This window comes from Haliotis rubra, unplaced genomic scaffold (genome assembly GCF_003918875.1).
Source record: "Haliotis rubra isolate DU_JTF1 unplaced genomic scaffold, ASM391887v1 Scf78, whole genome shotgun sequence".
Classification (NCBI taxonomy): domain Eukaryota; kingdom Metazoa; phylum Mollusca; class Gastropoda; order Lepetellida; family Haliotidae; genus Haliotis; species Haliotis rubra.
The window spans coordinates 1,713,181-1,731,350 of record NW_025767501.1 but is presented as its reverse complement, the minus strand read 5'-3'; the positions used below and the strand labels follow the sequence as shown (position 1 = coordinate 1,731,350).

Here is an 18,170-nt window from a genome sequence, read left to right as displayed (position 1 = left end):
GGCATGTAGTGAGAAGAGAAGTGGCATGGTGGGGCTTGGGGTAGGGAGCAGAATCAAGTGGTATAGAGTGGAATGGCTTGGGTATGTGCATAGGTTGGCATACACCTCAGTGTGAGCACATGTGTGTGCGTGCAGGGGCGGTATGCAACTCATCCCCTCTGTGTGCATATGTGTGGTGTGTTTCGCGTTGTGGCATGTTGTGGCTTGGCATGGCGTGTGTACATGTACAGTGGTGTGCTACTCATCCCCTCTGTGTGCATATGTGTGGTGTGTTTCGCGTTGTGGCATGTTGTGGCTTGGCATGGTGTGTGTACATGTACAGTGGTGTGCTACTCACGTCCCCAGTGGTGAGCCTGCTCCCCTGACCGAGTGTTGCAGGTGTTGCTGAGGGGCAGGAACACTGTCTCCCACCCCTTGGGGGCGTATCTCCAGCTCTTGGACTCCAGTACCAGGGTGCGTTCTGTGGCATAGGCCACAACCAGACAGTACACCACGTGATGCAGCTGACATCCATACCCACAACCCTTGTGCAGGTTACACACGATCTTCTTGGCTGAACCACAGTCTTTGGGGTTCTGCAAATATGTCGGGTAGATCATGCCTTGTTTTACTAACTGGTTTATAAATACACATATTTTTATATCAAGCACAATAACATGAATTATTGCCTTGCCTCGCACAGTAGGATGAGCCGTGTCATGTTTTTGTCAAAGCTTCTATGCACAGTCACATTTTACACAAATGCAGTGTTTCTTTTTTATTCACATGTGAGTATGAGTGAGCAATTTTGGTTTTACGTCACTTTACGCAAATACCAGCAATATCATGGCAGGGACACCAGAAATGGGCTTCAGATATAGTACCCATGTAGGGATTCAAACCCAGGTCTTTGGTGTGATGAACAAACGCTTTGACCACTAGGCAATCCCACTGCCCACATTGGGCAGAAATGTAATATGCAAAATAACTGATGTTTTCCAATTGGCCATTCTGAATGTTAGCCATTTCTGCAACAACTAATAACATAGAATTTGATATTTCTCATCAAAATGGATTTCAATACATGCATAAGAAAACGAATTCTTCCAGTGCATTTCAATAGGCTTTAAAATGAATTCTAAAGTTCAACATTTGCTTAGAAAGAAAAACATGTAAATGTCAGAAAATTAGCTAAACCTGTAGAGGTTTCCAATTCTTTGAAGAGAGTCATCCTTGGGGTACATATATGCATTTTCTGCAGCTGAAAATGTCATGTGACAGTTGTATCAATGTTTTAATAAAAATATTGTACAATAAATTAAAATCCTTTTTATCTATTATTAAACGGCCCCCACCACGTGGAGTTACCTCCCTGCTGCAAACCAGGTAAGCACCTAGGCCCGTATCATCATTCCTTCTGCTGAATAAATCAGTGAACAGAATTGCGGGGAGGTGGGCAGCCCTACCACAAGGACGACTCTCTTCAAAGAATTGGAAACCTCTACAGGTTTAGCTAATTCTTTTTCATAGAGATCGTCCTTGGGGTACATATATGCATTAACTCAGACTCCGAAAGACCGGAGGCCAGGGAGGAGGGAATTCTGTCAAAGTACACATAAACAGCGATCGTTAGAAAGAATGAAACAGACGCCACAACACTCACCTGTCACGTGTCCCAAAGCTTCCGCGAGAGGCATTATGGGAGGGTAACCGACAGGGAGGATAAGTACTTAGATCCGACCTCATAGGCTAAGCACAGTAATTCGCACACAGTGCAAAATAAAACCCGCCCACATCATGATCTATTAGAGAGCACCGTAAGGGGGAAAAACCAACTCACAACCGACCATAATCTCCGGAGAGAATCGAAATGAGTTAGATCACACAACAGCGGATATATCAATAATACTCAATTGAAAGCAGCGTCAACTGTCCAGATAACCAAGACTCACTCTGTCAGGGAGGCAGGACACTGTCCACTGGAGAGAACAGAACAGCCAAAACGGGCACGATCACATGAATGTGTATCGAGCTGATAGTGCCTGATAAAAGTGCTAGGCCTGCTCCAAATAGCGGCAGAGCATATCTCTTCAATGGGTGGTGCCGATGCAAAAGCCTTTGATGTGGCTACTGCCCTGACTGAGTGAGCCTTCAACTCCTCAAGGGGAGGCTTGCAGATGGGTACCCGTCGTCACGGACCCCTTGTGTTCGTTTGATATAGACCTTGAGAGTCTTTCGGACATCCAATGGGTGAGTGCTCGTTGCAGAGGTCCCCGATGTGAAAGGCTGGGTAAGAGTAGGAAGTTTGATAGGAGCTGTCACATGGAAAGCGTGATTGACCTTCGGACGGTAAGTATCCGGGAGGTGAATGCTGACACGATCTGGATGGAACACAGTCAGTGCCGGGTCTGCCGACATAGCATGTAAATCGCCAACCCTAAGCCCAGATGTTACCGCCACCAGAAATACAGCCTTCCATGTTAACAACTGAATGGAAATAGCCGATAGACGAGAGAACGTAGGACCTGCAGCCAATCTTGTCCGCCTGACAGCAGGTCGAACCCGATCCACGCCAGCTAAAAAGCGCTGCATAAGAGGGTGCTGCCCCAGAAGAGCACCATCGACAGGGATGTGAAAAGTGGAAATAGCGGTGGAGTAGCCACGAATGGTCGAAGCCGCCAAGCCTTCTTCCAAACGAGCTTGCAAAAACTCCAATACTCGGACTAAAGGGATCTGCAATCCCCTTATATGAACACCAGCGCCGCATAGCGGGACCACCTATCCTCATATTGAACGTTTGTCAAATCCTGCCTCGAAGCCAGAATTGTGTCTGCAACTGCTGCAGGAATTCCGCGTGCTTTGAGGCTAGACCTGACAGAGGCCAAGCCACCCACTGAATCCTTGGATTGGGGTATGGCGCGACGTTCTGAGTGAGAATGTCCGGTCACAAAGGTAATAGAACAGGAGGCTGAGCCAGAAACCTGAGAATTACCGGAAACCAGCTCTGTGACGGCCATAGCGATGCCAGTAGCACAAGCAGCCGAGCTGGCTGGGTGGACAGCTGGGAGAGGACCCGGGGAATGAGTGGTAACGGTGGGAACGCCCAGAGCACTTTGCCCGTCCAATCCAGCAGGAAGGCGTCGGAAGCCAACGCCCTCTGGTCCGGTATTGCCGGACGCAAACAGATCCATCTGGAACGATGCGTACAACTGGGAGATAACTCCGAATATCTGCCGGTCGAGCATCCATTCGTCGCGCAGGGCCAGGATTCGGCGAGAGAGAGCGTCTGCTCGCACGTTCTCCAGCCCCGGGAGATATACAGGAAGCACCTGACAGTCGCACCAGAGGAGAAATTCCCACGTCTCCCGAAGGAGCGCTAGGGACACCGTGCCGCCTTGCTTCAGGATGTACGTCATGTCCGTACAGTTGTCCAACTGAAGATGAACCACCTGGCCCTGAACATGCTCCCGGATGCGCTCGAAAACCAACCGCACAGCTCTCAGTTCCAAGACGTTGATGTGAAGGCGGGCTTCGGCTTCGGACCAGAGTCCGGACTGCCCAGAACACACACCCTCAGCCCGTGAGGGACGCATCGGTTTGAACTGTAAGAGCTGGCGTCACGATTTCCAAATGGATCTCCTTGGAGAGATTCCCGACAATGGTCCTCCACTGAAGGTGAGGAGACAACCACCCGGGGACTGTGAGACACTGCTCCAGATCCTCCGAGTGAGCCCACAGACTCGCCAAAGCTTGCTGTATAGGGCGCATCCTCAACCGCGCCCGCCATACTACAGAGATAGTTGCCGCCATATGACCCAGTAGACAGAGCCAAGTCCGCGCTGGTGTCTGGCGCTGGGAGAGGAACCATCTCCCGTACTCTGGTGACCCGGTTGGGCAACAAGGAGACAAGATCCTTGTGAGTTTGGAACCGCGCCCCGAGAAAAACCAAGTCCTGGGTGGGTACCAGGCCAAATTTCTTGAGGTTTCTGATCCACTCCAGTCAAACTAGAACTAGAATGTTTATCACCGTGTGAGTTACAGCGCTGAGCAACCAGTCGTCGAGGTAAGGGTAACAACGTCTTCCTTGCGACCTTGCGAGGGTAGCTGGCACTAACATGAGCTTGGTGAACACCCTGGGGGCAGTGGATATGCCGAAGGGGAGTACCGTGAATTGGTAACCCATCCCGCCGCAGAAAATGGATATATGTACCCCAAGGACGATCTCTATGAAAAAGAATTGTAAGATTTATTACCATTACAAAACATGAGTTGTTCACATATACACACCAGGTACAATACGTGGATTCCAGGGGTAAAGGATCATGGATACTTATCACTTTGGTGAAACTCACAAACACACTTTGGTACTCACAGACCAAGGCTAATCATCAGGGACAACCAGGGATTTGAACCCTAGCCCAATAGATCCCTGCATGGCTAAGGAACATAACGAATTCAAGTGCTTAGATGACTAATGCAGATCCTTTAAACAAACAGTGACAACCAAGAAGAGAATCACCATGACAACCTACTTGTAAATAGTGCAGCCTCCTCTGTACAATGTCTCCCAGCTCCTTTGACTCTTGGTCTCTCCAGTCCTTCATACCATCCACATTACGCAGACTATCAAAGTCATTTCTCAGTGTCCTGAAACATATATTCTTATCTGTAGAAAGGTTTCAGTTTTTGTATGTTTTACCTCACATAAACTTTCAAGCTTTACTAACACCAGTAGGTACATTTAAATACCTTGCCAGCTATATATCAGAACTTCAGGTTATCAACTGACTTTGACACTTTACTAACACCAGTAGGTACAGACATGTATTTCTTGCCAGCTATATATCAACTTCAGGTTATCAACTGACTTTCACACTTTACTAACACCAGTAGGTACATACATGTATTTCTTGCCAGCTATATATCAGAACTTCAGGTTATCAACTGACTTTGACACTTTACTAACACCAGTAGGTACATACATGTATTTCTTGCCAGCTATATATCAGAACTTCAGGTTATCAACTGACTTTGACACTTTACTAACACCAGTAGGTACATACATGTATTTCTTGCCAGCTATATATCAGAACTTCAGGTTATCAACTGACTTTCACACTTTACTAACACCAGTAGGTACATACATGTATTTCTTGCCAGCTATATATCAGAACTTCAGGGTTATCAACTGACACTTTCAGAACTACTAACACCAGTAGGTACATACATGTATTTCTTGCCAGCTATATATCAGAACTTCAGGTTATCAACTGACTTTATTTTCTTGCCAGTAGGTACATACATGTATCAGAACTTCAGGTTATCAACTGACTTTGACACTTTACTAACACCAGTAGGTACATACATGTATTTCTTGCCAGCTATATATCAACTTCAGGTTATCAACTGACTTTGACACTTTACTAACACCAGTAGGTACATACATGTATTTCTTGCCAGCTATATATCAGAACTTCAGGTTATCAACTGACTTTGACACTTTACTAACACCAGTAGTGTTCTGGAGAGAAAGTTAGTATTTCTTGCCAGTATATATCAGAACTTACTGACTTTGACACTTTACTATATACAGAACTTCAGGTTATCAACTCATTTTGACACTTTACTAACATAGGTACATACATGTAGCCAGTCAGAACAGGTTATACATGTATTTCATGTATTTCTTGCCAGCTATATATCAGAACTTCAGGTTATCAACTGACTTTGACACTTTACTAACACCAGTAGGTACATACATGTATTTCTTGCCATATATTTCAGGTTTGCTTTGACAGCTATATATCAGAACTTCAGGTTATCAACTGACTTTGACACTTTACTAACACCAGTAGGTACATACATGTATTTCTTGCCAGCTATATATCAGAACTTCAGGTTATCAACTGACTTTGACACTTTACTAACACCAGTAGGTACATACATGTATTTCTTGCCAGCCATATATCAGAACTTCAGGTTATCAACTGACTTTGACACTTTACTAACACCAGTAGGTACATACATGTATTTCTTGCCAGCTATATATCAGAACTTCAGGTTATCAACTGACTTTGACACTTTACTAACACCAGTAGGTACATACATGTATTTCTTGCCAGCTATATATCAGAACTTCAGGTTATCAACTGACTTTGACACTTTACTAACACCAGTAGGTACATACATGTATTTCTTGCCAGCTATATATCAGAACTTCAGGTTATCAACTGACTTTGACACTTTACTAACACCAGTAGGTACATACATAGAGAATACTACACGAGGTCTCATTACATAGGAATTATACGAAACGAGTGTCCTTCCTATGGTATCTGACCGAGCGAAAGCGAGGTCAGATATCTTTAAGGAAGATCACCAGTTCGTATAATTTCTATGTAATGAACCGAGTCAAAGTAATATTATTTATTATTACCCGTCTTACATGCATTAAATTGACAAAATAGCGTATTTTTGTTAATATTTTGGTTTCAAACCGAAACCGGTTTCATAAAGAGGTTGCAGAAGAGTTTTGCACTGTAGTACAATATTTGCATGGCGTCACTGTAATGGCGTCACTACCTTGGTAACCGGCGTCCACGATGCATGTCAGTTGTCATCGCCTCGTACAGCCTCCTACAGTAAACTACTCCGTTGCACCCGTTTCTTGGTTTGCAGTTGCTTCATTTGGCTAACATCACTGGTGGAAATATTGCGTTTCACGTTTTTAAATGACGGGTATAATGTCTCAGTTCGGCTCACAATTAAACAGCGACACGACAACGTTCGCGATGTTTACATTCCCACAATGCATTTAAGTTGTAGAATGAATGGATTCACATGTTTGTTATGAATGAAATAATAGTTACGTCAGAATGTGACCTAATTGAGAGGTCATCGGTTATCCAATCAAATCGTTAGAATCTCAGGTCAAGTCGTTACGACACAGGTCAACGCGATACGACACTCGTGTGACGTACGAGATTAGTATGCAACTACCCATACGTTGACCACGTGGGTAATAAATGTATTTCTTGCCAGCTATATATCAGAACTTCAGGTTAACAGACTCTGTGGACTGTTTAAAGTAATGTACAAACCGTTGATAGTTAGCACCGTCACCGAGGACCTGGTCCACCTTGGCTGTGATATCCGTGTTGCCCCCAGCATTATCCTTGATCTTCTTTAACTGGGACCGCATGAAATACCAGAACTCTACAGCTGTATTTTCTACTTTGCGTAAAGATTTTTCATGATCTGCAGTTGGTTCATTGGATTTACCTGTAAACAAACATGAACTGTATCCTAAAATCTATGCTTGTGTTTAACTTTCTATTCTATTGCTCTCCGAGAGATGAGTATGATATGTGAACAGTTATACACTTGTGTGAGTGAGTTGGCTTAACATGAGTCAGATTTTAGGCCACTTTTAGCAGAAATGGGCCTAACACATTGTACCTTTTTTTAAATCGAACCCAGATCATCAACATGACGAGCAAACGCTTTAACCACTAGGCTAATGTCGCTATCTCAAAACCCTGAGAGCTTGCTTTGACCATAAAACCATATTTCAGTCATATCATGCATATCAGCACTATGAAGGTTGAACCCAGATTTACCATTTTGTTAAAGTAGGGTGCTGACAGATGAAGGAAGATCTAACTGGAATATCTTGATTCATACCAAGATCCAGCCAATCACAGCTGAAGGACTCAGCTTTGGGCAACAGGTTTGGGTACAAGTGTTCTGAACTCCATGGAGATTCTGGGTCATCCGAGGTGACCAAAGGAATAAGTGGTCAGGCTTAATGACTTAACCGATTGTGTGACTTTGTATTCACACAATGTGACTTCTTGGTCTTAATATTGACCACTGGATTATCTGGTCCAGATTCAAGTATTTACACCCCACTACCATGACGATGGAACAGTTGTATTGAGGTTGTATACTGAAAACATGAATATGATCTACCTGGTGATCCATGGCTACTGACAAGTCTTTGGATTTCTTGGTTGGCTTTATTCAGTCTCTGCTGGAGGCGGGACAGAGTGCCATCATTGTTTCCTCCCCCTTCTTCCTGGATCTGTCTGCAACAAAGATGGACAAAATACCAGGATGTACACACAGACACTCACTGGAGATCTAGCTGGCTATCTAGATATGGTTTGTCAGTTAAATTTGATAGGAAATCCCACAGAACAAAGGCTGAACATCAACCACATTGGCCAAACCTAGAGTCAAGGATATGGTGCATGCGTGTGTGTGTTTCCAATCACCTGGGTCAGTCAAGTTGAATGTCTACAACATTTAATGGCAAATGCATTTGTTCATACATCCTCTCAAAGAGGACAAAATTATTAAACCATATCTGGATTCCAGTTTAAGTTGACCTCTCTTAACCAGACAAATAGCCAGCTAAACAGTATTTCAGGTAAAAGATGTTATCAAACTTGTTGTTCTACCATTGCATTATTTGTATACAGAGTATTTGGACTTACCAAACAGTAGATTTCAGACATCACAGTCGCATGCTGAGCCTCATGATCAAACATGTTATCAAACTTTGATGAGAGTAACAGTTCATGCTAAAATGTTTAAAAACAAGCAACAAAAAACCAACAAACACATTTCCTTTATACTCCAATTAGCAATAATTTTGGTACTGCTGTTTTTATAAATTCTGACGATATCTGATACTCTTTAAAGGCACAATGTCACACATTTTTTACACTGTTTTGGCCTATGTTATAGATACAGTACAACCAGAAATTATTGAGCATTTAAAGATTGTAAATTATTTATTTTTTTCACTCATTACTCACGTATTAAATGTGAATATTAGCTGAACATAACTCCAGATTCAAAGACAGGTGAACAGTTAGTATTTTGTCAAGTCACCATGGGCAGCAATGCAGGCTTCAATGCGGCGGGGCATACTACTGATCAAAGAAGTTAGAAAGTCGTGGTCCATGCTGTCCCAATATCAGACCACCTCTTCTTTCATTTCAGCAATATTTGTCAGATTTTTCTTATTGATACTTTCCTTCATAAGTCCCCAAACATTTTCTATTGGATTTAGGTCAGGGCTATAGCTTGGCCAATCTAATAATGTCATATTTTGGGTCCGAAACCAGGCCTGTGAATGCTTTGAACGATGTCTTGGGTCGTTGTCCTGCTGGAAAATCCAAAAATTTCCATAGAACACGTGAGCAGATGGAAGTAAATGTCCCTCAAGAATATCTTTGTACCGCTCACTGTTCATATTCCATTCAAATACACAGAGGGACGTTGCCCCTAACACAGATATGCCAACCCACACGTTAAATTTCAGACTGTACTTTGGGCGCTGATACAAAGGTTTTTCAGTTTGTTTGGTCCAGAATTTCAGTGTATTAGGAAACAGCCACACAGAACTTTCATCTGAGAAAATCACATTGTCCCAGTTAAAATTTCTATGCTGTAAGCACCAGTTCAACCTTCGCTCCTTTACTTCAGGTATCATGATCGGTGATGGAATTCCTCGACTTTTCTGCCAACCCATTGCATGCAGCTCAGTTCTAATTGTCTCCTTACAGACAGCCACAGTTCCTCTATCAATCATATCAAGCCTTAAGTTTTCTAAACTCCTTCATTTGTTTTTAGAAACAAGAATACCAAGCCGCCACCGGTCACCGACAGTCAATTTTCTGGGCCTACCTGTGCCTCCCTGGTGCTCAATGCCATATCCATTTGCAATATTTTTCAAAACACGATAAACAGTGGACAAAGGGATGCCTGTTCTACTTGAAATCACTTTAGCTGATCTGATGTCCTTGTTATAATACTCTAAAATCAACTTCCTCTTCTCTAAATCATCCATATACTGAGGATCACTGAAAATGTCGTCTGCTAGCAAGTAAACAAAGGGGATAACTCTTCACCAACTAATGAAAAAGGATTAACGGAGTTGTCTCTCTTGAATGAAACCAAGCACTTGATAGCTGGTCAAGGTTGTTTATACTAGAAATCCAATTAAACATATTCCTAAAATTCTCAATAATTTCTGGTCATACTATATATTGCAGCATATGCACTCACTTTAGCTTCCTATTGATGCAATAAAATACTTATTAGCCCTTACGACTTGCCTGAAATCGATAATTGAAACTTCGAGGCGAACAGCTTCCAAATAGAGAACACTGGCCATATATAGAATGTAAACAATTGTGCCGTACATCAAAAACTGTCGCACGTGATTCAATTTAATGCAATGTTGCATTAATTCGTTCGAACTTTTTGTTTAACATTGTAAGCTAAATACATACTTTTTTGTGGAATATATTATATGGTAGCTTCCCTGAGGGCTGATAGTATTATTGAGAGAAATGCATTATTTATTTTTAGAGAAGTGTGATATAGTGCCTTTAAGAACCAGTATAAAACTGTCTTCAGATACTATCTGATTCTGTATCATCCACCGAAAACCTTTTTCAAAGTGAGTGTGTGACTGAGTTTAATTTTACACCATATTCAACAATATTCCAGCTATATGACGGTGGTCTGTAAATAATCGAGTTTGGACCAGACAATCCAGTGATCAACAGCCTGAGCATCGATCTGCGTAATTGGGAACAGATGACATGAGTCAACCAAGCCAGCGAGCCTGACCACCCGATCCCGTTAGTCGCCTCTTACAACAAGCATGGGTTACTGAAGGTTCATTCTAACCCGGACCTTCACGGGGGTTTTCAAAGTGATGCATTTGATGTGAGAGAACTGAATTGCACTGAATGTCCTTTAAAGAAACCATAAATAACACCTACAAAATATCTGTAATATCATAATTTTTTTTGTTTATTAACTGGAGGTTGTTTGTGGTCTGTTTTAGGTTTATTCATAGCTAAGTTGAAGCACTTGCACCTAAGAATCACAGACTACAAGTCACATCATCAAAGTGATAATGTTAAAATCACAATACATGATGAGGAACTGCATTGGTGCTGAACTGTTGTCAGGAGTGAAAGAGTGCATTCAAATGTTCACTGAATGTTTTTGAATGTACATCAGATTCACAAATTTCTCAGCATAATTTCGCAGCATTTCAGATTCTGAAGAAAGAATATAACCCATGTTCTTAAACATTTGTTGAAACCCATTATCATTGTGGCAAGCAGCCAAGTGCTCTACAGCCTGACTGAACGGTCCTGGTTTAAGTTGGTTGGTTAACGCGGCACTCAGCAATATTCCAGCTATATGGTGGCGGTCTGTAAATAATCGAGTCTGGACCAGACAATCCAGTGATCAACATCATGAACATCATTTACATTCTACACAATTGGGATACTATGACATGTGTCAACCAAGTCAGTGAGCCTGACCACCCAATCCCGTTAGTTGCCTCTTATGACAAGCATGGGTTACTGAAGACCAATTCTAACCCGGATCTTCATGGGTCTTGATCCAACAGAAGATGGCAACTATCCAACACTTAAGTATGTTGGATGATATGTTTTAGTGGTCCTTGTCAACTATCATCAATCAGGACTACTTTTGTGACATGTTGTACGTCAATTAATTACCAAAATGAAGTGATACAGCCAACACTCACAAAACTAGAAAACACAGGGTTAAATATGATACAAACAGTGATCTTCTTCCAAGGATGTGTTTGTGTCTTGTGTTTCTGTACCCTTGAAACTTCACTGCATCTTTGCATGCTTGATTGGCATTTTTGAAGATGCTGTTTGATGAACATAGAGATTTTTTCTGGGTAACAGTAACTGTTCAGTTTTACCTGATGATGGGGCCAGAACAAGCCCTGAAACGTTGTACTCAAGAATGAAAAGAAGATGTAACCCAGAAAAAATCTCTATGTGCATCTTTGCAGTTGTAGGCATCAAAATAATGACCACAGGATCGTATGGCTTCAGGAGGACACTGACTGGCAAATCAGATAGCCAGGTATCATGACAAGTGTTGACTGGTATTCAGTTCACTATTATATATGACAGAGGCAGTGCAACTCAGTATTTCCATCGACCAATCCAATTAATGTGCAGAAGCTTTGGAACCCCCTATCCAGATGGGATCACTATCACCAGAAATCTACTGTTTGATAAGTCCGAATACTCTGTATGCAAATAATGCAATGGGAGAACAAAATTTTGACACCATTTTTTACCAAGTGAAATACACTTGCAATTGTTTAAATGCCACCAGTAAATGCCAGCCCACTGCTTCTGGTCCACTTAACAAGGTAACTGCTTTCCCACGATTACAGAAGTCAAAACTGAAAGCTTCCAAACAGAGGTTAGTTGGGTGTTAATCAATAAGACACTCGCAGCCTATTGTACATCAATACTAACTATACAAATGGCTCCACCACTGAGTATTTTATTCACAAAATACCTCTATATTGCTCTTACACCATGTACATTGATTATTGAGCTACAAACTGATCAAACGGCACTCACTCTATCTGTGTAATTGTAAGGTTTATTTATGATCAATAATTCATAACAAACAAATGACACAGTTCAACCATATTAGGTTCCTCTTCAATTCAGTACAACCAGAAATTATGCCTCTGACTAGAGCAGGCAATTTCCATTGAATAATGCATGACTCCAAAACAGCACCCACTACTCGATACAAAAGTCATGATTGGAACAATGCACTCGGCTCTGTCCCATACTGCCAGCCTACAGCTTGTACTCACAGTCGGAACAAGTACTTAGCGCTAAGATAACTTCATGTAACAGACCCCAGATCCCAACAAAACAATCTTAGCGGTAACACAATCACAGTTACTGTTGTAAGTTGAGGCTGTTTAGAGCAAGTGTCGACAGGTTAATTGCCGATCATATTGAAACAGCCTGAAGATAAATTTACAGACAGTAATGAATATATTCTACAATCGTCATCCCTGCCAGTCTAAGGAAGGTACATCACAGTATTATTGGCTATTTAACCGAAGTAACTAATGCTTCCATAACTATATCCCCTAAACAAATCCCAGATGTTCATGTTCTTAAAGTGTATGGATGATGCCACTCCTGGAAAACTACTGACTGTCAGTGTGACCTGCCACAGAGAGCAAGGGGGGAGTGTGTGTGTGTGGGGGTGGGGAGTTGTGGCAGGATGAGAAGTAACAACAGGTATTACAGCTTCTACATGCCCCTTCAAATAGTGTCACATAGCAGCTAGTTTAAAGGAAGTCTGTTAATGTCAAATTGTCAAACATACAACATTGTTTTCAAAGGGATACATTCTGAACAGAAGGCAAAGTAATAACCTTCTGAAGTTTTATCTATCAGTGTGGTCCATTAGCTAAAAAAAGGGCAAATTTGTCCTCTTACAAACTACATAACATGAAGAAAAAGTTGTTTTTCCATTTTGAAGAAAAAGTATATCAGATTGATTGAGTTTGGTTTTACGCTGCTTTTAGCAATAGTCCAGCTATATCATGGCGGGGGACACCACAAATGGGCTTCACACATTGTACCCATGTGGGGAATCGATCCTGGGTGTTCGGAGTGACAAGCGAACGCTATAACCACTAGGCTACCCCACCGCCCCAAAAGTATGTCTGACTAATGGCCATAAACTTATTTATCTGTATGGATGCACTGACTTATTAAAACCTGGAATTGAGGTTTCATCTTCGTGGGAGCATACAGGTGCAGTTTTAGCCATGTTTAGTCCACTGGTTTGTGATGAAAAAATGTTTTCCAGCCACAAACTTTGGTAGACTTTACAACACAAGCAAACTTGAGTCTCAGTGAGATGACTTAAAAATGAAAACATCTCATATCAGCAATTTAAGTCTTACCTACATATTATTGTGAAAAAGTGAATGAAAACATCATCACATATGAAAAATAAACAGAAAATATCTGTCCTTCATGAACCAATATATACATATGAATACCTATAAACTGACAGCAATTACCTGTTATATGCTGCCATTACTAATGTACCACATCCTAATTGCCACAAAATCCATATGTTATCAATTATATATGTACAGGATGACATACATTGTAAAGTAAAACTATGCTGAAAACTAGAAGTATTATAACAAACCATCTTTAAATACCACACCAGTTAACCTCGCTGAATCATTTAGCTGAGATGAATAAGAGAACATCTCCTGCCTCGTCTATGGCAGGCTAAAAGATTTTATTTCAGACATTTCAAAAGCACATTCACAACATCTGACCTTTTTAATGTAAAAGGTTTTTATTTTCGGTAACAAAGAATTAACACTGCTTTCTCTTAAAGATTCTATGCCTATTGCTAAATTTTAAATTTCATATGTTAAACTTTTGAAGAAAGTAATATTTTCTTCTCAGTAATTAGGGTTGTCCTAGTGGTTAAAGTGTCATCCCGTGACAACAAATGTTTGTTAGATTTCCATGGGTACAATGTGTCCCCTGCTGTAGTTAGATGTGCAAACACAATACCCCTATCTCACTCTGGAATAAGACAGCGAGTGGTTACAGCATGTGCTCTTTACACATAAGACCCATGTTCCATTCAATATGTGTTGATCCTTGTACGATTCTAAACTTTTTGTTCACAGGTTCCACATGAAATTGTTTAAGGCATGAAATGCTACTAACACATCTCCAATCACTCACTTAGTTACAATTCCACCCTCCCCTGCACTCATCCACCTCCTACTCACTCGTCTACTTCCTACTCCTTGGCCCATCTTCTACTCCCTGGTACACCTTCTACTCCCTGGTCCATCTTCTACACCCTGGTCCACCTTCTACTCCCTGGTCAACCTTCTACTCACAGGTCCACCTTCCACTCCCTGGTCCACCTTCTACACCCTGGTCCACCTTTTACTCCCTGGTCCACCTTCTACACCCTGGTCCATCTCCTACACCCTGCTCCACTTCCTACACTCCCCATTACAGCTTCTACTCCCTGGTCCATCTTCTACTCCCTGGTCCACCTTCTACTCCTTGGTCCACCTTCTACTCCCTGGTCCACCTTCTACTCCCTGGTCCACCTCTTACTCACTCATCCACTTCCTACTCCTTGGTCCACCTTCTACTCCCTGGTCCACCTTCTACTCCCTGGTCCACCTTTTACTCCCTGGTCCACCTCCTACTCGCTGGTCCACTTCCTACTCACAGGTCCATCTCCTACACCCTGGTCCACATTCTACTCCCTGCACCACCTTTTTCTCCCTGATCCATTTCCTACTCCCTGGTCCACTTCCTACTCGCTGGTCCACTTCCTACTCAGAGGTCCATCTCCTACACCCTGGTCCACATTCTACTCCCTGAAGCACCTTCTTCTCCCTGGTCCACCTTCTACTCCCTGGTCCACCTCCTACTCCCTGGTCCACTTCCTACTCACAGGTCCAGTTCCTACTCCCTGGTCCATCTCCTACACCCTGGTCCACCTTCTACTCCCTGGTCCACTTCCTACTCCCTGGTCCACTTCCTACTCCCTGGTCCACTTCCTACTCGCTGGTCCACCTTCTACTCCCTGGTCCACCTTCTACACCCTGGTCCACCTTCTACTCCCTGGTCCACCTTCTACTCCTTGGTCAACCTTCTACACCCTGGTCCACCTTCTACTCCCTGGTCCACCTTCTACTACCTGGTCCACCTCTTACTCACTCATCCACTTCCTACTCCTTGGTCCACCTTCTACTCCCTGGTCCACCTTCTTCTCGCTGGTCCACCTCCTACTCGCTGGTCCACTTCCTACTCACAGGTCCATCTCCTACACCCTGGTCCACATTCTACTCCCTGGTCCACCTTCTACTCACAGGTCCAGTTCCTACTCCCTGGTCCATCTCCTACACCCTGGTCCACATTCCACTCCCTGATCCACTTCCTACCTCCTGGTCCACCTTCTACTCCCTGGTCCATCTACTACACCCTGGTCCACTTCCTACTCCCTGGTCCACTTTCTATTCCTGGTCCATCTCCTATTCACTGGTCCACTTCCTACATCCTGGTCCACCTTCTACTCCCTGGTCCACCTTCTACTCCCTGGTCCACCTGCTACTCACAGGTCCACCTTCTACTCCCTGGTCCATCTACTACACCCTGGTCCACTTCCTACTCCCTGGTCCACTTTCTATTCCTGGTCCATCTCCTATTCACTGGTCCACTTCCTACATCCTGGTCCACCTTCTACTCCCTGGTCCACCTTCTACTCCCTGGTCCACCTGCTACTCACAGGTCCACCTTCACCTCCCTGGTGCACTTCCTACTCCCTGGTCCACCTTCTACCTCCCTGGTCCACTTCCTACTCACTGGTCCACCTCCTACTCCCTGGTCCACCTTCTACACCCTGGTCCACCTGCTACTCCCTGGTCCACCTTCTACACCCTGGTCCACCTGCTACTCCCTGGTCCACCTGCTACTCCCTGGTCCACCTGCTACTCCCTGGTCCACCTTCTACTCCCCTGGTCCACCCCTCCTACTCCCTGGTGCACTTCCTACTCACTGGTCCACCTTCTACTCCCTGGTGCACTTTCTACTCCCTGGTCCACCTTCTACCTCCCTGGTCCACTTCCTACTCACTGGTCCACCTCCTACTCCCTGGTCCACCTTCTACACCCTGGTCCACCTGCTACTCCCTGGTCCACCTGCTACTCCCTGGTCCACCTGCTACTCCCTGGTCCACCTTCTACTCCCTGGTCCACCTCCTACTCCCTGGTGCACTTCCTACTCACTGGTCCACCTTCTACTCCCTGGTGCACTTTCTACTCCCTGGTCCACCTTCTACCTCCCTGGTGCACTTCCTACTCCCTGGTCCACCTTCTCTACCTCCCTGGTGCACTTCCTACTCCCCTGGTCCACTTCCTACTCCCTGGTCCACCTTCTACCTCCCTGGTGCACTTTCTTCTACTCCCTGGTCCACCTTCTCACCTCCCTGGTGCACTTCCTACTCCCCTGGTCCACCTTTCTACCTCCCTGGTGCACTTCCTACCCCCTGGTCCACTTCCTACCCCTGGTCCACCTTCTACTCCCTGGTGCACTTTCTACTCCCTGGTCCACCTTCTACCTCCCTGGTGCACTTCCTACTCCCTGGTCCACCTTCTACCTCCCTGGTGCACTTCCTACTCCCTGGTCCACTTCCTACTCACTGGTCCACCTTCTACTCCCTGGTGCACTTTCTACTCCCTGGTCCACCTTCTACCTCCCTGGTGCACTTCCTACTCCCTGGTCCACATTCTACCTTCCTGGTGCACTTCCTACTCCCTGGTCCACTTCCTACTCCCTGGTCCACCTTCTACTCCCTGGTCCACTTCCTACTCCCTGGTCCACCTTCTACCTCCCTGGTGCACTTCCTCCTCCCTGGTCCACCTCCTACTCCCTGGTCTGCCTTCTACTCCCTGGTGCACTTCCTACTCCCTGGTCCTCCTCCTACTCCCTGGTCCAGATTCTACTCCCTGGTCCACCTACTACTCCCTCGTCCTCCGTCTACTCCCTGGTGCACTTCCTACTCCCTGGTCCACCTCCTACTCCCTGTTACAGCTCCTATTTCTTGCCCACGTCCTACTCATTCATCCACCTCCTACTCACTCTACAGTACTTACTTTAAGTCAGCTGCTAACTGCTGCAGCTCCAAGTTCTGGGCCTTGACCTTGTCCAGTTCATCTAAGGCTCTCCTGAGCTGCTGCTCTGCCCGCTGGTTAATCTCCCCACCTTGCATCAGGGAGTTGCTCATGTAGATCATGATGACCAGCCAGAAGGCCAGGAGGCCACCTATCACCTTCCAGCTCTTCAGCATCTCTCACATAGCCCTGCAACACAAAGGACAGTATTGGTCAGAGGTCAAATGTCTCTGATACAGAAGAAACCTCTGATGAGTGCATCTCTCACTGCTACCGTAACACTATGGACAGTTTTGGTTAGTGGTCAAACGTCTCAGGTGCATGATCAACCATTGATGAATACAACTTTCGAATAGCCCTGCAACACCATTTTGTTGCCCAGGGTGCAACCATCACAGGGTTTTACACAGACTTTGAAAAAAGAGAGTCATGGTGACCCACAGTATTTATTTTTGGGAGTCATTTTCAATATTTGGGAGTCGTGAATATTTAGCGTAATACTTATGTGTGTATATCAAAAAGCAAGAGTTTTGCAAAGAGTTTATTGTTTTGTGTTGTATTGTCATTTATATGTTGGTTAATAAATAGTATATATTTCACAGTTCAGTTCAGTCATAAC

At 44.0% G+C, this 18,170-nt stretch overlaps 1 protein-coding gene and 1 long non-coding RNA gene across 4 annotated transcripts in view; one reads left to right on the top strand and one right to left on the bottom strand.

Moving 5' to 3' along the window:
- Positions 1 to 18,148, top strand: part of LOC124260891 — a 26,531-nt gene extending 8,383 nt beyond the window's left edge. The window contains exons 3-4 of the long non-coding RNA XR_006894205.1: positions 7,910 to 7,919; positions 17,995 to 18,148. This is a non-coding gene — a long non-coding RNA (uncharacterized LOC124260891). The remainder of the gene's footprint in view (positions 1 to 7,909; positions 7,920 to 17,994) is intronic.
- The window catches only part of LOC124260887 (alpha-(1,6)-fucosyltransferase-like), a 152,554-nt gene that overhangs the window by 13,933 nt on the left and 120,451 nt on the right, over positions 1 to 18,170 (bottom strand). For all 3 annotated transcript variants that reach the window (XM_046695210.1, XM_046695211.1, XM_046695209.1), the window contains 5 exons: positions 17,534 to 17,740; positions 7,951 to 8,066; positions 7,080 to 7,260; positions 4,512 to 4,626; positions 338 to 575 (listed from right to left, as the gene is read on the bottom strand). In XM_046695210.1, coding sequence (XP_046551166.1) covers positions 338 to 575; positions 4,512 to 4,626; positions 7,080 to 7,260; positions 7,951 to 8,066; positions 17,534 to 17,727 — 844 coding nt within the window. In that variant the 5' untranslated portion in view covers positions 17,728 to 17,740. The remainder of the gene's footprint in view (positions 1 to 337; positions 576 to 4,511; positions 4,627 to 7,079; positions 7,261 to 7,950; positions 8,067 to 17,533; positions 17,741 to 18,170) is intronic.